This window comes from Echiichthys vipera (genome assembly GCF_963691815.1).
Source record: "Echiichthys vipera genome assembly, chromosome: 19".
Lineage (NCBI taxonomy): Eukaryota > Metazoa > Chordata > Actinopteri > Perciformes > Trachinidae > Echiichthys > Echiichthys vipera.
The window spans coordinates 3,619,780-3,636,079 of NC_139844.1; the positions used below are offsets into that span (position 1 = coordinate 3,619,780).

The 16,300-nt window shown below is 41.5% G+C and overlaps 1 protein-coding gene across 2 annotated transcripts in view; it reads right to left on the reverse strand.

The window, feature by feature from the left end:
• Positions 1-1,743, reverse strand: part of rev3l (REV3 like, DNA directed polymerase zeta catalytic subunit) — a gene marked incomplete at its 3' end in the record, with an annotated part of 111,079 nt that extends 109,336 nt beyond the window's left edge. For both annotated transcript variants that reach the window (XM_083933997.1, XM_083933996.1), the window contains exon 1: positions 1,186-1,743. In XM_083933997.1, coding sequence (XP_083790123.1) covers positions 1,186-1,324 — 139 coding nt within the window. In that variant the 5' untranslated portion in view covers positions 1,325-1,743. The remainder of the gene's footprint in view (positions 1-1,185) is intronic.
• Between the last annotated feature and the right edge of the window lie 14,557 nt (positions 1,744-16,300).

Sequence of the window (16,300 nt, forward strand, 5' to 3'; positions counted from 1 at the left end):
CTGCCACAGCCTGGGGGACAAGTTTGACTCCCCACTGGGAAGTAACCATGCTAGAATATAGACATTCACTGTAATGCAAAGGTGTTATCACCTGGCAAACAGGGTTGAAGAGAGGGCGCAACATTCACAGGAGGATTTGGCTGGGGTGATAATGCTGTGCCATTGTGCAGGAAATGATTCTATTGTTTTGCGGTGTGGGGATTAAGGTAGCCAGAGTGCTCGGCTGTAATGGATTTATTAGAGAGGAAGGCGTGTGCCAAATCTCAAAGAAAACACAAATCTACTCTAAATATTAACCCCTGGTTTGCACAGTGTATATGCATTTGATTTTTTACATCACTAATCTGAAAGCCATGACATTTTTTCCCTATGCAGGTCTTATGTAGGCTTGTTAAGCCTGTACGCACAGCACGTTCATTTTCACACAATGTAGGATTTTGATTTCGTTTCTAATGTCAACCTCATCGTTATGCTCTGCATATTAATATACTGTCATGCTGACTTCTGCCTTCTCAGACACTGGCTATTATAGAGCACAACTGATACCAGAGTGCTTAAAGAGAACACAAAATGTATGTTGACCTCTGCCACTGATATCATACTATTGCTTTATCTGATCATCTTGCTGCTCATTTACCACTGTAGTTTTGCTTGTATTGCACAGAACACTGAAATAGGCGGCATGTAGTCTAGCCTGTCCACACTCCACAGGTCGCTATGAACACAATAGACCCAACATAAAGGGAAGTATGATTGTAAGCTGTGCCTGAAAGCCACATGTGGCAGATGGAGAGGCACAAGTCGAGCACATAGTCAAGAACTGTCCGCCCGCCACCGTGCCACGATGGAGCAAGGGTAGCGAAAACAAAGCAGAGCCGTGGAGCGGTGCGGAGGGGGACGCAGAGGAGGAGTCCCACCGCTGCATGCAGCCTGCATGAAAGGCAACAGCGGTGCAATGTGTCGGTCAGAACCCTGCATCATCTTCCTGTTGACATTTTGCACATCAGAACCGCTAGATTTCCTTTCTAAACATCACAATGCGGACGTGTTGGTGTGCGCGCGTGTCTGCACGGCAGCCACAAACAGGTAACATGCCGCGTGGTGCGCCGCAGGAAAGCACATCTACCGTTACCTTCCTTAATAACGAAGACAAACACAAAGAAATAAACAGCAGAGTTGACTCACCTGCAGGTGTTGCTCCAAATATCCGCACCACTGGCACTTTCTTCACGTCGCTCTCCCTGAATTCAGAATAGCAGACGTCCAGGTCTTTAATGGGACTTGCCAAATAGAAGTCCGCGGTGACTATACGCACGGCAAACATGACTGCCTCGTCCGTCAGAGCGGGAACGACCGCCAGAGAAGCAGAAAAACTACTGTTAGGAGTCCGTACAGTGTGGGCACCTCGGTGTCCAGTCCACAACAGCAGAGGGGGATGCTGTCACGGCGGTAAGACAACGACAAAGCGGAGGGGAAGCCCGACTGTGTCCCATGAAAAAAACGCGAACAAAGATTCCCGTGGCTCCTGCGCGCCCCGAGGTGCCGCCGTCGAGGTTCAGCTGCAGCCGGGGAAAGCTAAACTCGACGGCGGCGAGTGATTGCCGGGCGCTCTGCAGCTGTCAGATTCATGTTGTACTTGTAGTAATGGCTGTCCCGTGATTTTAGCTCTCTCTATGGTGTTTTTGTTTTCAGCCAGGAAGACGTCCCCCAGGCTTCCGGTATGTAGCGTTATCTTTCCAAAATCACGCCTCAAAACTAGTCCCAGCCAGTCCCGTTTTATCAGACAGCCCCTCAGTTGTGCTCCTTCTTCTTCCATAACAGGCTAGCCCAAGCTAGCTAACATATCACGGGAGGTAAGCTAGTTATAAGGCATAAGAATAGTACTTCCGATTACATTTTTCAGAATAAAGGCGATGTTGATGTTGAGGCGTCACAAGCGCATTCCGATAAAGCACCTCAGTGAAAATGACCGCTTTATTTTGGAAACTCACATCTGGCACATTCTTATTGCTAGCAGTATCGGCTGCCGAGCAGTGAATTGCCATAACTACCACAATAAGGGCGCACTACAGGGGCGGCTGGTTTGACAACGGAGAAAAGGGAATGACGGCTCACATGATCGCAGTGGATAACCACGGCTGTGCCCATTCGTTTATTTCGTCAGCATACCGCAGTTCATATTCGTATTGGACCACTTCCTCCGAAATATTTTCGGAGAGGGTAAGGTTGAATAAATAGACTGTTTTTTGTGTCGTCCCCACAGGCACCTTTGTCCGCTACGGTGCTAAGCAAAGTGTACATGAAGGTAAGCTAACAAGAATATCCAGCAAATATCCTGTTTGGAATTTCAAAATAATAGCATACAAATCTGAACAGACACACACACACACACACACACACACACACTAATAAAAAGACAAAGTATGATAACTTATATTTCATCCTGATTGGATAATTCAAGATCCAATGGGTCAAGTTTAGTGTCATATTTCTGTGGACTGTCCTAGATCTACTAGTTTTCGGTGTTTATAACTGTTTAGAATGATAGTGTGGAGTGTGTGCGTGGATTGAAAATCAGCAGTTTTATTCAGTAGGCTAGAGCCTCCACTCCTTAAAGGGTTCAATCGGGCCACATTTCTTCTTCTGCAGGTGTTGCTTGGAAATCGCTGTTGTCATTCGTTTTGGAGTGTGACTATATGAAGGGCTGAAATATGAAAACAAAAAAGTCACCACTCGTATATAAAGCTTGTGATAACAAGATAATACATTTCAGATCTGGAGAAAACAAAACGAAAGTCTCGTCTAATAAATCATTGCAGTAAACATTATACAGTGTAGCAATATCAGAGGCGCAGGAGAATATGGATCACCATCACATATCTCTTCAATCAAATAACTTTATTCCTTTCTGTTACAGATAATGTTCACATTAGTGTGCGTCATCTAGGAAGACGGTTAGTAAGGCTTCAGCTTTATCAGAGGAGTGAGTGAGCCTGACGTCCTCATTAACTACATAGGGTATTTTGTTTTTCAACAAACTTTATTGTCAACATTATTATATTACATCAACATAAACACCAGTGCAGGGAGGAGTTTTACAATGTGCACATAAAAATACAGATTACAGTTTAATTTCATAACTGTAAATAACCAACTGGAATCATGTCAGTGTTGTCTATAGTGTTCTTCAGGATATGAGAAGTCTTTAGGAGGCATCACATGTCAGGTTTGATAGAAACCTATCACGTTTCATTAATTTTCTATCAAATTAATTATTTCGTTATCCTGGGAAAACAGAGAAAAATGATTTCGTTATCACTAGAAAACGTAGGTATTCTCTGGTTACCCCAGCAAAAAGAGGAAATACATGATTTGTAATGTATGACTTTTTAGGGCTTCCGTGAGCTAGAGTCAGACGCATCCATAAAACCATGCTGAAAGCCGAGTTATTGATCTTTGTGTTTAAGATATCAATTTAATCCTGCACAGGAAGCTTATACTCATATCTAGCTCACTAATTGTGTAGTATAGGACTAAGGCTGACCCTAGATTGCTTTATAAGATAAAAGAAAAGAATAAGAAAAAGTAAGAATTACTTTTATTTATCCCTCAAGGGAAATTCAATGTTTTGTTATTATTATACAGGTTACACACACACACACGAAATACACACATGCACAAACAGGACCTATATACATGCAATTAATCAGAGAAAGGGGGCTGCCAGTTGGGGTTTGGTGCCTTGCCCGACAGCACCTCGGCAGTGCCCAGGCGATGAACTGGCACCTCTCCAGCCACCAGTCCATGCTCCATTCATGGTCCACACAGGGACTCTAACCGGCGACCCTCCGGTTCCCAGCCCAGTCACCTATGGACTGAGCTACTGCCGCCCCAATCAGTTGTTCCCTACATTTTTGGTCTGAGGTACCCCTCACCCCGAAAAGTCCCTTTGGTGTACTTTTATACTGTAATTAAAGTCACTTCATCAGGGAAACAGCGTTGTGGAACTTCATGTAAAGCTTGACAACATTTTACCTCAATTGCCGTCTAACAAAAAGGAAACATCCAATCGATTGAGAAATGATACAACAATATTTTCAGCCTACTCAAAAATTCCATGAGCAACTGGGTTAGTTTAGCACCTCAGACAAACTGTGGTCCTAAATGGGAATATTACGTTGATAAAACAGGAGGCCACCACAGACTAACACTAACCTTTTTCTATAATATTTAGATTTATTATTGACGGGGCTATAGTGTTTTTTCATGAAGGCAGCTTTTATGGATAACAGCATCAGGGAAGACGCTGTTCCCAAGCCTGCTGGTTCTGGTTCTGGCCCTGCTGCCTGATGGGAGAGAGAAAACAGTGTGTTTGCAGTATGGGTAGAGTCCCTCATGATGCCAAAGGCCTTTGTCATGCCCCTGCTGGTGTAAATGGCCCTGACGGTGGGTAGACTGCTGCCTTCTGTGCAGTCTCTACCACCCGCTGCAGTGACTGGCTATCTGCAGCAGTTACCGCACCACACTGCAATGCAGGCGGTGAGGATGCTCTCTACCACACACCTGTAGAAGGAAGTGAGGGCCGAAGATGAGGTTGTCGGAGATGTGCACCCCAGGTTATTAAAGCAGGAGACCACCTCGACAGCTGCTCCTCCTGTGTGGAGGGTTTGGAGGAGTGGTGCCAGTCCACAAGTCCACAATCATCTCCTTTGTTTTGTTAGCAGGGATGGAGGGGTTGTTTACTTTGCCCCAGGCCTACAGACTTTTCACTTCCTGCCTGTACTTGGACTCATCGTTGTGAGGGATGAGTCCCATCACTGCTTTGTCGTCTGCAAACTTCACAACGTGATGCTCGACTGCTTAGCTGAGCAGCCATAGGTAAGCAGTGTGTACAGTAGAGGGCCCAGGACAGATCCCTGGGGGGACCTGGTGTTGCTGATTGGGGAGCATGACATGTTGTGAATTCTGATGGATTCTAAGGGATTCTAACAGACCAGGGCCTTTTTGTTAGAAAGTCCAGCACCTGCAGTTGCACAACGATGAGCTCAGTCCAAGTAGTGACAAGCAAGTAGTGAACACAGTCTTACATAACGTACTGTAAACTGTATCCCCTCTTCAGGGTCATAGCTGGACATTGGAAATGAAATTACAGAAAAATCTAAGATATAAAAGTTAAATAGATACATTTTACTTTAAAGAGACAAAGACAAAAGTTATATACCCATTTATTTTTGTGGGAGTGCACGATAAGAGGGAAATATCTAATTGCAATTATTTTGACTGATATTACAATTGTGATAGGATTCACAAAATGAAGGGAATAACCATTTTTGCGTTATTATTCTCATTTTCATTGAAAATGTTTCTTCAGTCTGTAGAATATGACTTGCAGGCCCAGAAATCTCTGCAGCACCACAATACTTTATTCAGAATGTGACTTTGACACATACTTTGCCTTTAAGTCCTGCGGTTTGTTCATTGCACTATCCTCCATACTGGGTATATTGTGATAAAGTGAGATTAATTGTGCAGTCCTAGTTATCAATTAAAAATCTGGGGAAGTTACATTTTATAACCTCAGTATTTCTACAGCTGCTCCTCTGTAAATCCTTTGTTTGATTCTGATTTTACTGTTTGACTGTTGTTTTAAACCTGCGTCTTGATTTTAGGGTGCCGCTTTACACCTGGTCAGGGACAACAGATGGAAACTAGCCTCTTGGCTCATTCTGGCACATTCACAGCAATGTTCATCAATATACACTGTGCCTGACTAATACAATTAATGACAAAATATTATAAAGGTGAAAAGATAGATTTCTAGGTACAATTTATCAGATGGAAATATTTGAGCTTGACTTTTTACAAATAAATCAAATGTTTCTTCCTAAACATGATCAGGCTCAGAAAAAAATGAATCGTTTTTTGTTACTGTAGTAGTCACACATTTACATTAAGGCTTTATCAGTGATAACTTTAGATGTTTCAGTCTTTTAGAACCTCCAAAGCACACTTTCTCTGTGATTCCATAACAGCACCCACAGATACTTAGTGGCAGATTTATATGAGGCCTTTTCGCCTCCTGCACGTCTTCAGACTGTTCAGTATTCCACACAGACGCCTGTAATGGCCTTTACATGGCAGGCAGCGGTGCTGGATGTGCTGAGCTCACTGCTTTCCCTTCTCCACTGAAAGAGACATAACCGGCTCTGAACAGCTGGTTCGGTCCGGTTCATGCCGGGGACATCGCAGTCATGGCTGAAAAATGTTCCATTAGCATTTTCATCTACATGGAAAAGGAACCTCTGTGTGCTAGAGAGTGTGCTGACCTTGAGTGAAAACCTGACCCTCTTAATGAACCAATCACCAGGCGTCTGCTTACGTTTGCCTTCAGCATGCCGGAGGTCTATGAGCATGAGGGTCATATTTAACACCAAACTAATCCAGAAATATTCTATATGCCGTATTTAATGCAGTGTTTGCTGGTAGCTTTTATCTAAAGTGCTTTTCAGTATACTGAGTGCTTATATTTCTTATTATAGACGTCCTCAGTGGGAGCAGAACCTCGAACTGTGATGGTGGTGCAATTTTATACTTACTTTCATCATGAAAACCAGTCTGGTGTTTGTTCCGCTCAGTGATGATGATGATGGAGGCAAATGAAAGAAGAAAAGGAGTGTGGAGATCACCCAAATATACATATTCAGACATCATCACGCCAACCCCATGGCAGTTACAGTTTTTCTCAATTGCTAAAACACTAAACCCTGTTGTCTGAACCAATTCCTCTGTTGCCTGAACCCACTGATTGAATCAATCACTCTTTTGGCAAAACCATGAGCACTTTTCACCTGTTTAGACACAACTTCCCAACACATTTTCATTGTGACGCACCTGTGCTGCATAATGGTGAGCACAGGTGGCAAAAGTCACACACAATTAAAGCACGGTTGTCACTACTTGAACACAACAACTCAAAATTGATCACACTTGTGGCTAATGATGTGAGGGAATATATAAAGCCAGTTCAGAGAGCACTGATTTGTGAGGCACTACAATGGATAGAAATCTGAGAGGAAGAGTTTGTGTGAGAGGAGGTCGAGGTGGTCAAGGTGGTCAGCGAAGACAAAGAACAGTAATATCTGATGAAATCAGAGCTACTGTGATTGACCATGTTCTTGTCCATGGTATGAGCATGAGGGAGGCCGGACAAAGGGTACAACCAAACATCGGTAGATTCACTGGCCCTCATTTATCAAACGAACGTACGGCAGAAAAACGTGCGTACGACCATTTCCTGGCAAACGTTGGCATTTATCAATTTGGACGTGAGCGGGAGCTGCGATCAAATCTCACGTCAGGTCTGAGATCGTGTACGCACATTTCAGCCTGTGTATTTGCGGTGCAGATCAGAAAAATCTGGCTGAAAATAATTGAACAAACCTCCGCTGTCATTAAGCATAAGCAGTCACATATTAAGAACAGATGAAAACGGATTCTTAAAACGAATAAAAAAAATAAAAATTGTGGTTGGAGCAATTGATTGTACTCGTGTGTCTGAATCCATGCATGAATGATTACGGATTCGTCAATCGCAAAAACTACCACTCGATAAATGTACAGGTGATTTGTGATGCCAAGCTGTCGCTTGGTGGTCAGGTGGCCAGGGGACACACACACGATTCTTTTATATTTCAAAACAGCTCGGCTCCAGCCCCCTGCGACCCCGACATTGAATTGCTTAATTAATGTGTTGGCGCGCGGCTGCAGCAAGACGCACTGCAGAGCCAAAGTCATCTTCTCGGTTGGTGGCTACCCTCGATAAATTGCATTAAATCAAACAAGGTATCAGATGATTAACATCTTGGTATGGTTCTAGGTGACAAAGGTATTCTCTTACAGAATACCTAATAACCCTGCTGGCAAACCCCGCTACAGAGCGAGAGCGCCGGTGTTGTGCCGTATTCAGCACCCCTGCCGTGAAATGCACCCCCTTGCATTATAGGTGATATTCTGGATCAGAAGGCTGTTGTTTCCACCTATAGGAGTAGTTTATATACAGCTAACCCACAACGGTCAGAACATTGCTTACTTACAGTCTTTAAACTATTCTAAAGAGTTTAAAATCACAAACTTGGATAATAGCGTACACAAAATTAATCTTAATTAATTAATTAATTACAAAATGAATGAAATGGATCTTTTGAGCGAGTTGAATGTATTTGACTTAGCGTTTCCTAAATATAATCCCAGCTTTTCTTGCAATTCATATGTTCAGAGGTGTGTGCTTTTAATGTGGTAACCTGTAAATAAACTACTCCTTTAGGTGGAAACAACAGCCTTCTGATCCAGAATATCACCTATAATGCGAGGGGGTGCATTTCACGGCAGGGGTGCTGAATACGGCACAACACCTGTCCAACAGTGCGCACAGGCGCACTCGGGTCACAGTGGAGCGCTGCTTCGGGTTGACTGCCTCCGTTCTTCTTTTCCATACAGTGTTTTTATGGGCCCCTTTTATTCCACTCTTAAGACTGACAAAAAACACATCTTTATTTTGCGCCATCTCGGATGTCAGGATGCCGATCTGTGTGTCGGAAAAGTTTATTTTCTAACCTGCGTTCCTTCTCTCCGTGTTTGACCTCAGTGGGCGAGGCCTCCGAACCAGGAATATTTAGGAGCTTAACATGTTAATGACGATCGAATTCAGCCCCCACATTTATCAAGGCCCGCTCATTCGTACACTGAGATTGGTCCAATACGAATGTTTCATAAATCACACGTGGGTCCTGCCATACGACCAATTCTGCGCTCAAATCTGCGCCTGTTTTCACGCAAGATTGATAAATGAGGCCCATTGTGTCCACCATAATCCGAAGATTTAGAGAATAGTACAGGTAATTATCTTTTTGGACATTATAGTACAGTATGTAAATGTTGAGAGCAAATTGCTGTATGACATATTACAGTATTTACTGTACCACAGTATACTGTAAGTAAATATATGTTTCAGTACATCACTATGCCAATGTACTGTAGAATTGTGATGGAGGGTTAGTCTAACTGTCTGTAGGCCTAGTATTCCATGTATATTTTTTGTAACTGCATGTTCTCTTTTTGTAGAATTGAAAGACTGCCACATGGGGGTGGGAGGACAGGTGGCACATGTACACAAGTGGCAAATGCATACGATTTCTGTTTGTTTTGTACAAGTGCTGCGTGTAAATGCACAAGATTTCTGTTTTTTGTCTTTGTGTACAAGTGCTTGATGCAAAGGTTTTTTGTTTTGCAACATGCATTCAGCTTCATGTCCTTAGCATTGTGTTTTCTATTTCTCTATGTAGTTTTTAGTGACTGCTCAGTAGTGTTTTTAATTTTGATTGACTTGGGGCACGATTTGACAACAAAGTTCAGTTTTGGGCACAGATTGAACTGTTTTGAGGTGAAAGTTTGGTTTTGCAAGAAGAGTCTGAGGTTTTGTGAATGTAGCTTGAAAATTGGGGTTTGTGTTCACAGTTTAGAGAAAAGGAGAGAAGCTTCCAAGAAATGTGTCTTAGCAATCGAGAAAAACTGTAATATTGATGTCAGCATCCCCAGAGAGACTCGCAGTGTATTCAGCACAACCTATGGTTTGACAAACCTATTTCTCACTGTAATGTGGAACTCTGGTCATGTGATAGCACTGGGTCATGAGCGGGGACACTTTTTTTATCAACATACAAAACAAAATAACTACTCACCGACTACTTGAACAATAATGAAACAAATTTGATCCCTGAACAGGTAAAGGTGTCTGCCAACTTTTTAACACGCTTTTTTTAACCCAACCCAAATGTGAGAGGCACAATTTTTTTAAATGAACTAGGATTGCATTTTCCCATGGTTGTAGGGTCGGGTGGGACGCCTTGTTTTGGGCTAAGAAACAATATCAGTGTAACTGAGGGGAAATGCAGTCTAAATTTGAACACCCTTTATTTATAATGTCACTTGTACACATGTTTCATAAGTCTGATTGGCTGCCACTTGACTAAACATTGTCTTAGTGACTTCACAGTGAGCTTGATTTGTAACAAGGTAGGGACATAAACAATACAATCCCAACTGTCCCAGGGAGAGCAGACACACTTCAATAGCCTCCTGTAATAGCTACCAACAGAAGTTCAGACAGCTAAGACTAGCATCAACTGACAGGCCATTGCTTTCAATATTATGATTTGAATGTGTGGCATAGCTAAAGAAGAAGAAGATGGCAGAAGACAAATAACAAGAGAGACAAAAATGAACTTACTGTAGATTTTAAAACGGCTAACAAAACTGAAGTTCTGAGGCACTGAGGCTGAAAATGAAGAGGGTGTAGCTTAGATGAGCACGCTGAAGGACATGAAATTGCTTTCTAACTAAAAAGTCCCCCGTCTCCCCTGTCTCCCCTCTCATCAGTGTACAAAGATGTACATATGTCTGTGGCATCATCCACTCCTGCCTCCTGGTCAATGACCTTTGACCTCTTCCCAGTGGACGCTGTTTGGGTCTGGTGTTGACAGACAGCTGGTGTTGTCAGTGACAAAAAGGATCCTCCATACTCTCCCTGCAGTGACGAGGGCAGGCTATCGCAACTGTTTTTACTGATACATCACAGGTTCAAACCCCACTGCGCGTGTCATCTTGTCCCATCCACCCTGGATGTCAAATGTAAATGAAAAAAAAGCAGGAGACAATAGGACAACAGCTCTTCTCATTTGATATGAATGGCTGTTTGATCCCCAAAGCCCACTTTAGCCAGACTGATGCCCCTTGTCATGGATATATTGCAGATATAGCAAAAAACAGCATAATGCAGCAGTATTGAGAGGGTATTTCACAAGCAGCAGGGACAGAAGCATAAGGGATCCTGCGTCTGGTTGCTTTTGACTCACCAGATAAGGCAGTGTCAAGTGGTACGCAAGTCCTGGAACAATAGCAAACAGTGGATTTATTGATACCGGCAGCGCTCGTGTTTACACACAGCACCCTCCTGCAGGAGCTGATAAAAACCTGGATATCACCAGAGTTCCCTTCACACACACTGATTTGAGCAAATAATTTTTTTGTGTCAGGTTTGGTAAACAGCTGACAGAATGGAACCAGTCCGTGCACACTGACGGGCACAAATGAAGTTCAGGGTGAACACTGCCACACACAACGCTGGCTTATCAAAAGTTAGTGTTCAACATATGCACAGGATGTTTCTGCTGTAAGACCCCACTGGTCTGATTCCGGAAGCAGACCTTTAGGTTTGAACCCGCTATATCACTATGTTGCTCTTATGACCCTCGTGAACTCCTTTTTTTATAATCTTCAGTCAAATGTCCTCATCGGTTAGTTAAAACCATCAACTTTATTTCCAAAGTAAGATCATTTTATCAAAAACATAAGCTAACACACTTAATGTAACTTCGACTTAACTTATTCCTCTCATTCTATACACACACATATATAAACTGACTGCTAAACTCTGAGCACAATCCCACTGTTTTCACTCATAGAAATCTAAATGACATGTTTTCAAAAGTCTAAGTACAAATCACATCATTTTGCAAACCTTGTTCACCTGGTAAACACGGCCTCAAGTGACATAACATTCGTCGTGTGTCCGAGGATAAAAGAGGCCTCAGGTCAACTATACTGTTGGGAATAAAATGGAGCACGATGTAAAACAGTCAGCTGAACCTTTTACTGTGTTACAGGGACACATAAATATTTGCTTTGTTACCTTTTTGTATTTTGTGAGAAATAACCAAAGATGACCTACCTTATTTATCTATGATTGTAAATCCTTGATTAGCATAACAGTCAAGCTGAGAATGAGTGCTGGGGGATTGTGGATAGGAGTCACATGAGATTGCAAATGGTGACAAAAGGGGGGTCGTAAATACTGATAACTTCCACAGGGGCCATAAACATGGGGTAGTGTGTTTGTGTTAATTCTAATGTCATTGTGTTTGTAAGAGGCTTTGATCTGACTTGTATATCTGCTGAAGAAATTTGGAGACAGGCAGAGATGATAGAGACCCGGCTGTTGGTCTGATCTCTCCTGTCTGCAGCAGTATTTAGTAAAGATATGATTTGAGAAACACTGAGGACTCCAGAGAATTTCTTTCACATTTGGCGACGAGGATGGGATGGACGATCTGCTGATCAGGCCTGAGTCCTGACTGAAGGTTAAACCGGTAAGGAAAAATTCCGCTCCACCAAAGGAGGACAGTATTCCGCCTGATGTCAGGAACGGGTGCTGGACAGCAGACGCTCCATCCATTTTAAACGTGAGTACAGTGTTTTTTAGATCATATCTCGTGTGTAATTTTGAAGACAAGCTTCATTTACTTGTGGGGTTTTTGAAGCTCAGAAGAAGGAGGTAAACCTAGGCGACAGTTCGAGAACCTGTGTGTGGTCTGCTGTCAAGATATTCTGTAATTCCTGTGAGTTTGAATATAAGGTCCGACGAGTCTATTTGTAGAGGTCGGATCGTCTTTATATGTCCTTTGTGATTTTGAAGACTAGTTTCATTTTCTGTGTGATTTTGAGGCTCTGAGAAGGCGAGGTATCCTAGGTGACAGTTCGAGACAATGTGGTCTGCTGTCTGATATTCTATAAATCCTGTAGGGTTGAATATCAAGGTCCAATGAGTCCCGTTTGGAGATTGGACCGTCTTCATGTTTTTTGTGTAATTTTATTTTGTAGACTAGTTTAATAAAAATATATATATGCACTTAAAGCTATATAAGTGATGTCTTGAATAGACATAAATAAATATAATGTGTTGGGAGAGGTTGGTGCAACCTAACAAATGAGAGAAGTGTTTTGGAAAATACACGAGCATTTAGGGAGAAAAATGAATGATTTCTGAATCAATTATTTAAAGGAGTAGAAATTTTTGAAATGCAAATATAATTTGCAAGAGTGTAGGGATTCCCAACTACAATAAAATGGGCGTATGAATGTGGTAGGAAAAATAAACTTTGGGGTAACTAATTTCAGTGTCTAAATATCTGGTTTGGATATTAAACGGTGCGTTGCTCTGAACGAATGTGTCGTATAAACCACCTGGCTGAAAGATTATCCAAAGTTAGTGTATGTGTGATAAGATCTAACCATGTTCGGATGGAAAGATCAGCATGTGTGAAATCTGTCTGAGTGAACAATAAGCCCATTGAAAGTAAAAGCACATCCCAGTGGGTTAACAGAAAAATGGGAAACAAAATGGGAAAGTTAAAATTTTTACAGATCCTGCTAAATTTATAGCAGATAAATGGGTTAATGTGGTTGAGAGCTTCCATTTTGGCATTACTAGACTAAGAGTTTTATTTGTTTGTTTTTTTAGTCTTTTATTAGGCACATATTAGGTACATATATAGTGAAGAAAGGGACAGCGAGTAGGGAAAGATAGGAGGAAAGCAAACTCAGTTATAGAAAGACAAGAAATTAAAGAAATAAGTATGTGTGACAGAAAGAGAAGTGAATGATGATGAGGAGCAGTGATTAGGGATAAAAGACAGGGCCTCCTCATGCTGTCTCCAGGCCATGCAGCCCTCCATCAAGCCCCTATGCATATTCCCAGAAGAACTCTGACAATGAGGGGGAGGGGAGACTGAACCTGCATCTGATGTGTCAGTTGTCACAAAACCAGTGACGGAGGAAAACAGACTGAAACAAAGAGAAGATAACTTTGCTTCTCCAGAAAGTTCTCTCTCCAAACAGCAACTTCTTTTCGACTACTGGCCTGAAGAAAAGGAAACGGATGTCCACGGCACCAGATGTTCAGTTGAATTGAACACTGAAGAGCTTGTGTTCAGGACGTGGCAGCCAGAGGAACTAAAAGATTGCAAGGAGGGGGAGCGAGAGAGGTGTGAACTCCGATGGGGCAACATTCGGCTGGCCATTTGGTTCACTATACAAGCAGAATGAGGCACAGAATCCTGGACAAAGATGGCCTCATCGAGACAACATCAGAAGGAGAGAAAGAAGGAGACTGGGACAATGGCTCAATGCTGAAGATCCAGAGAAGTCCTGGTTGCGTGTTTTTTCATCGTTCCCCAATGAACAGGCCATACAGACAGCGGAGGAAGGTCAGAGCATTTGAAAATCACAAATTAGAAATTAAAGATAAAACATCCACACTAGATGACACGTTAGTTGAACTTAGAATGAACAGGATGTTAATGTTCAACACATACATACACTTGCATATACATATAGGAACATTTATTAAGAATAAGTATTGGTGTCAATAGGGAAAATTAGGGTTTTGCAGTAAGAGTTGATCATTAGACAAACAGAAAGTTAAGGTTTTGATTGATATGCCCGGACAAAATATTTTTTAGCTCACATAAGAAAAAAATCAAGTTATTGAAAGCAACACTGATTATTTCTTATAAAACAAGAATGCCATTGTGGAATATCTCAAATATACCTCCCATTTTACCTAAAGAGGCATCATAGATGTCACAGGTTTAAGTTTCTGGTGATTGATTTTAGAAAATGCAATATTGATGCATCACTGTAAATCCTGACTCATTATTCTGGGTTTTTTGCTTTCACTCTCAATGGTATTTGAATTTTTGGAATTAATGGTACAGTTTTCTGGGAAAACCTGGTTTAAAAAACTGCCATAGTGATGGTGAAGTTTTCAGAAATATACGTCTTGTTTTTGCAAATTGAAGCATTAGATATAACAATAATAATAATAAGGATAATATTATTAATAATGATAATAAGTGGGTCCTGACTGCATCCATAAAAACTGGATGGGTTTTTAAAATAAATAATAAATAAATATATTAAATTCTATTGCCACTTATGAATTATTATTATGTTTCTGTGGAGATCTCCCCCTGTATAAAGAAACTTGGCCAATGACTGACTTTTTAGACTGTGACTGCTGAGGCAAACCTGTACCGACTTAAAATGACCTAACTAATCGAGCTCTGATTGTTTCTTTTTAATTTTTGCATGATAATTGTATGTCAGTAGTTTTATGTCGATTAACAAACACTAACATCTGACCCTATTGTATTTTCAAAGTGTGCATGTTCTGCATGATACTCATTGTCACACTAATGTTTTATGTCAGCCTGAAGCGCTGTACTGTCTTAATTTTTGAGCTTTTGATCCTACAGCTGAAGATGGAGAACCATTCTTGAATGGAAATGTTTAACAGTGGATCAAAACCATGGAAAGCATTGTTTGATACATAGTGTCTAACGATAATTCTGTTTTTCTTCATAGATGGTTCTGCAAGGAGGCCATCTAACTGCTCTTTCTGTGTTTGCCTTTGAACTAAACTGCCAAATAACTCGTCTGCTAAAGCGAAGAGTTATTTGTATTAATCTGTACTTTTCTTTCTAGGGGCAACAGATGATACAGTGTCAGAGTCACAATATGCTTTAATATTGTCCCTAACTTTCACACTCTGAGAAAAACTGTGGCATTCTCACTCCTACAGGAAAACCTTTTGTTCTTAACCTTTTGTCTCTAACACTTTTACCTGTTTACAGTTAAAAGAGTTCACGCTGACTATAACAACTCAGTTTTCACAGGGCAACGCCATTGCAGATGATGGTGCTAAAGAAGAACATGGGACAGTGGTAAAGACTGTTTCCGACGGTGTGTCAAGTGCTGGTAACCTCTGACACCAGGACATGGAAGAGAGAAGAAAATGGCATCCATGGCATCGAATGAGGCAAAATAAAGCAAAGAAACCTATATAGTGGCTCAGATGAAGAAACGGTGTGAATAGAATTGTGTTTGTTATAATGTTTTTTGTTGTTTTTATTTTTCCTTGTCATATTCGGAGAGTTAAGAGTGAACCTCTACTAATGTTTGTAGTGTGTAGTCAAAGAAAGAGTTAGTTGATGATATTGTGTTATTTCCAAAAAATTATTTGACACTTTATGTCAAAAGGGGGGAATGTGAGAAATAACCAAAGATGACCTACCTTATTTATCTATGATTGTAAATCCTTGATTAGCATAACAGTCAAGCTGAGAATGAGTGCTGGGGGATTGTGGATAGGAGTCACATGAGATTGCAAATGGTGACAAAAGGGGGGTCGTAAATACTGATAACTTCCACAGGGGCCATAAACATGGGGTAGTGTGTTTGTGTTAATTCTAATGTCATTGTGTTTGTAAGAGGCTTTGATCTGACTTGTATATCTGCTGAAGAAATTTGGAGACAGGCAGAGATGATAGAGACCCGGCTGTTGGTCTGATCTCTCCTGTCTGCAGCAGTATTTAGTAAAGATATGATTTGAGAAACACTGAGGACT